Source organism: Vicia villosa, linkage group LG3 (assembly GCF_029867415.1).
Source record: "Vicia villosa cultivar HV-30 ecotype Madison, WI linkage group LG3, Vvil1.0, whole genome shotgun sequence".
NCBI lineage: Eukaryota > Viridiplantae > Streptophyta > Magnoliopsida > Fabales > Fabaceae > Vicia > Vicia villosa.
The window spans coordinates 43,073,100-43,078,205 of NC_081182.1; the positions used below are offsets into that span (position 1 = coordinate 43,073,100).

General features: G+C 35.5%; 1 protein-coding gene across 1 annotated transcript; it reads left to right on the forward strand.

The window, feature by feature from the left end:
* Window positions 1-1,124: 1,124 nt before the first annotated feature.
* On the forward strand, window positions 1,125-3,082 carry LOC131661173 (cytochrome P450 81E8-like). Its single transcript, XM_058930613.1, has 2 exons — window positions 1,125-2,045; window positions 2,202-3,082. Exons 1-2 carry the CDS (start codon window positions 1,167-1,169, stop codon window positions 2,811-2,813), a joined length of 1,491 nt encoding a protein of 496 aa, XP_058786596.1. The 5' UTR covers window positions 1,125-1,166; the 3' UTR covers window positions 2,814-3,082.
* Window positions 3,083-5,106: the final 2,024 nt, after the last annotated feature.

The following is a 5,106-nucleotide window of genomic DNA, read 5'->3' on the forward strand; positions in this document are numbered from 1 at the left end:
AGTTTCTGCAAAGTAACTCTCTACCCACAAACTGTGGAAAACTTTGTTATTCATTTGCAACTGCAAATTTTGTGAATACAACCTTTTGACTTAATTACAATATAATGAGGGTTACTCCCTATTTATAGATTTAGGTTAGCTTACTCCTAGGCCAAAACTCAAAACTATAAAAAAATCCAAAATATCTATTTTGAAATTAAATTAAATTTAATCTATTTTCAATCTAAATTAAATCTATCTGAATCTAAAAACAAATTTGTGTGTAATAAACTATTTCCATACTTCTAAATCAAATCAAATCTTTTTAAACAGAAAAAAAATTATAATTTAACACTTTTCTCTCGGATGAATGATATTGATGGCCAATGCCCAATGGTCCCTTCTCAGCCTACCCTGGCTAAAGCTTCATTTGCCTATCTCGTATTCAATTCCAATAAATGCTTCTTATTTTGAAATTTCAATTAATCTTTCAGAAGAAATTTCCATTATGTGTCGGGTCCAATTTTTCGGACAAGATGTGTCGGGTCCAACTTGAAATTAAGAAAACTCAAAAATGATACAAAGAATTAATCCTGGCCTGAACTCTCTAAATACTAGGTATTATTGACATTTGATTTGATTTTTTTTTCATTGACGCTGACCATCAATAAAAGACGTGCAACACTGAAAAACCTGAGACGCCAAACTTTATCACTATCCTTTAGTTAATCTAAAGTATTTTATACTAAAATTAAAAGTCAAAGAAAATAATAGTATAGCAATTTAACTCCACTTTCGCAAGGGTCAGTTCTGGCATCAAGTGGTTCCAGCCCAACTGTGGAGTTCTTGCCTCGGGTGTTACATGCCCACCAGCTTCCGCATGGTTCGTCCTCGAACCACATCGTACTGGGAGAGGTCTGGCTCTGATACCATTTGTAACGCCCCAGACTGATAGTATAGCAATTTAACTCCACTTTCGCAAGGGTCAGTTCTGGCATCAAGTGGTTCCAGCCCCCTCCCGATCGTAGTTGTGGGGGATCGAACCGCGGTCCTCCCTACCAAGTTCAGCGCCAATCACCACTGAACCAACTAACGATTGGTTAATTTTCACAAACTTTGAGACCATATATATACACACTTGTATGTTGTATTCATAACCACTGACCCACAAAAACTTCACTCTAAACATGGAATTCAACTTTCTTATCTACATCATTTTCCCTCTTCTTGTTCTCATCACTACAAAACTTTTATTATTCACCCAAAAAGCATTCAAAAAACTTCCACCAAACCTACCCTCTCTTCCTATAATTGGCAACCTCCATCAAATTAAACTACCAATTCACCAGTACTTTCACAACCTCTCCCAAAAATATGGCCCAATCTTCACCCTTAAATTCGGTTCTCGGCTCGTAGCTGTTGTTTCATCACCATCTCTAGCCGAAGAATGTTTCACCAAAAACGACATCGTTTTCGCAAACCGTGTACAGTCTCTCAAAACCAAGTACCTTGCTTTCAACAGCACAAACGTAATATCATCATCATATGGAGATCATTGGCGAAACTTACGTCGTATATGCTCAATCGAAATCCTCTCCAATCACCGTCTCAACTCCTTTTCAGATATCCGAAAAGACGAAACCATGAGGCTAATCCAAAAGCTCGCTGAAAACTCTCAAAAAGATTTCGCAAAAGTTGAACTCAGAACTTTGTTTTCTGAACTAACGTTTAACATCATCATGAGAATGGTTTGTGGTAAACGGTTTTATGGTGATGAATCTGATGAGGCAAAGAAGTTTAGAGATATCATGAACGAGATACAACAGTTTGGGTTAGGGTCCAAACTTGGTGAATTTGTGCCTTTATTTAGATTGTTTGATTTTAGTGGTCATGAAAATAACTTGAAAAAGGTTGGGGAGAAGATGGATGCACTTTTTCAAGGACTAGTTGATGAACATCGTAGGGACGGAAATGAAAATAAGAATACAATGATTGATCATCTACTTTCTTTGCAACAATCACAGCCTGATTATTACAGTGATCAAATTATCAAAGGCCTTATTATGGTTAGTCATCCCTGCATCTTATCTGATGTCACTCTAGAACTATTAACCGAGTTGGCTTAACTGGACTGTCATCACTTATTATTATTACTCTTCTTTATTAAATATATGAATTTCTAAATTATAATTATATGGATTGTTGTTTGTTTTGTTTTGCAGGCGTTGATAGTTGCGGGAACAGAAACTTCCGCTATAACGTTAGAGTGGGCTATGGCTAATTTATTAAACCATCCAGAAATAATGGAAAAAGCAAAAACTGAATTGGAGAATCATATTGGAGAAGAGAGCTTAATTGAGGAAGGTGAAGCTACCAAATTGCAATATCTTCAAAACATTATCTCCGAGACTCTACGGTTACATCCAGCGGCACCAATGTTGTTGCCACATTTATCATTGGAAGATTGTACTGTGGGAGGATTTGATGTGCCACGTAACACCATGTTGATGGTGAATGCGTGGGCTATTCATAGGGATTCTGATTTATGGGCTGACCCGACGAGCTTTAAGCCCGAGAGGTTTGAGGGTAATCGACAAGCAGACATGCATGGGTTTATGCCTTTTGGGATGGGGAGGAGGGCTTGTCCTGGGTCGGGCTTAGCTTTGAGAACTTTGGGCTTGACTTTGGGCTCGTTGATTCAATGCTTTGAGTGGAAGAGGATTGGCGAAGAAGAAGTTGATATGAGTGAAGGACGCGGAACTCTTGTGCCTATGGCTGTTCCATTGGAGGCACAATGCAAAGCTCGTCCAATAATCAATAAGATTTTCTCTTAAAAGATAAGATGTTACTTATTTTTTAACTGTTAAAAAGTAGTTTCAAAGGCTTCTATTATATCTATTTGTTGTATAGCAAAATTTTAGAGGGGGTTGTGCTTAATTCCAAAAAGAGTTGAGGAAATATTTTTTTAATATTTATATAATGTATTAGCTTTGGTGTGTGTCTTGTGAAGAACCATGAATTATAAATGTATTGGCGTTTTATTAGTGTGTGTTTTGTGAAGATTCATTAATTATAAATGTATTGGCGTTTGGTGTGCGTTTTATTAGTGAGTTGTGAAGAACCATTAGCTATAACCAATATATAATTTTGAATTTTAATAATTTTCTGAGCAACTTTAAGTCTTTCAAATTTTAAATTCTCATGATTAATTGTCTCAATCTCCTACATGACGAGACGGTTGTTCCAATGTGAAGTTTGATTAAATTTTTAACGTTGGAGAAAAGAGTGTAATACAAAGAGCATACATTCAAAGTCATTTTTGTTAGAAGATGTAATTTATTGTTTTTTTGTGCTTGATTCACCAATGTGTGAATACTAACGTGTTCAAGAAGATAATTGAAGAGGAAACGACCAAAGGAGCGTGGGAGAAGTTGAAAAACTTGTGTAGCGGAGATGAAAAGCTGAAGATGTTGAAGTTGCAGACATTGAGAAAACAATTCGAGATGACTCAGATGAAGGAAGATAATTAGTCTCAGAATTCTTTTCACGCGTGGTGCTGTTAACGAACCAGATGTAGGCGTGTGTGGTGAATCAATAATGATTTATTGGAAGATAAAAAATGTTGAGATCTATGACTGCAAATGTTGATTACATTGTTATGCTCATTAAAGAGTCCAAGAATCTTGGTGAGGCAAGAGTGTGTTAGTTTGGAGATTATGAAGTTTGCTAAGGTTTAAAATGACTTTAGAGGGGAAATGGACTTGAGGGCATTTTGGTAATTTTGTGGGGGCACGTGGCAGCTAGTAACTGAGACAGTTATAATTTGTTAGAGTTGTTTCAAGTTGGTTAGAAGAGTTAATTTGATAGTTGTGAGGGTTGGTTTGAGTTTTGTAACTTTCGAAGGAATTTCAAATTGAGGTGTAATTGGATTATCTTACTCTAGACATGTGGCATGGTCATTTTCAAGTTTGTTAGCTTGACAGCTCGAGTTAGTTACAAAGTTAGTTAGGTGGGTTAAAGGTTAGTTGAATGGTTAACATGTTTGTTAGAGAAGTTAGAATTAACTTTAGGTGGTTAGATAATTGGTTAAAAGTCAGGTTATGTTAGAGAAAAAAATAGTTGGTGATTAAAATAGAAAGTTAGGTATTTTAAGTCAATTTGTTAAGTTGGATGTAAGGGTTAATTTGAAAAATTTGTAATTGTTATGAATGTGAGTTATATTTTTATGTTACGTACTGTTAGAAATGTTAGGACGTTAGTGATGAACTTAAGTTAGAGAAGGAGTAGAATAAATCAATTGCATGATTAGGATGCCAAACTGTTAAACCTATGTGTATATGACTTGAATTTATGTCTGAACTATGAGTTTGTATCAAGCAATGAATTGATGATGATGATGCTCTAACTACTAGGCCTAAAGTAAATATGATCTAGAATGTGCATGATGTATTTGGCCCTTTGAATGTATGCTTCTGAGTATGTATGGTGCTTTGCGAATTTTTATTTTGAAATGTTTGTGAATAACGTGAACACTTGGTATTGATGTATGTGTGGATTTGAATTAGATCTTTGGTATTGGTTCTGTTTAGAATTGTACTTGAATGTCTGTACAGGTTCTGCATTGTTTGGAATTGTTTATTCATTTATGGACTATTGAGCTGGATCATGGGTTTTGGATTTGCATAGTTTGAACTGTGATGCTCTTAGGAATGTATGCTTCTTTTTGTGCACTGTATGCTTGAAGTGGTTTGATGATATGCATGTAACATGTATTGTGTTAAACTTGGACGGTTGCAGATGAATGTCATGGAGCATGAGATGCTTTATTCGTAGTGTAAATAAGTGGTCATACATGTTTGCCTAGGCTTGTGGTATTTGGTTTATGTTGATTTTGTTCATGCTTTATTTTGAATTGAACCATGAATTGTATGCAATGTGTGTATAATGATGTAGCTTGTGATATGCTGAAAATTTTGGGTTTTGGTTCATACAGGTTTGGTATGTTGAAAACAAAGTCGATTGCAAGCTTAAATGATGATGTTGAACATGTTCTGTACAGGTGTGATGAAAGTGTATTGATTTTATTGTTTTTGCAAAGCATGTGCTTGTGAATACAAGATTACACTC

Excerpts from the sequence above, each read along its gene's own strand:
- LOC131661173 (XM_058930613.1), top strand. The coding sequence starts at position 1,167 with ATGGAATTCAACTTTCTTATCTACATCATTTTCCCTCTTCTTGTTCTC. Across the intron at positions 2,046-2,201 it reads TTATCAAAGGCCTTATTATG|GCGTTGATAGTTGCGGGAAC; the intron begins GTTAGTCATCCC and ends TTTGTTTTGCAG.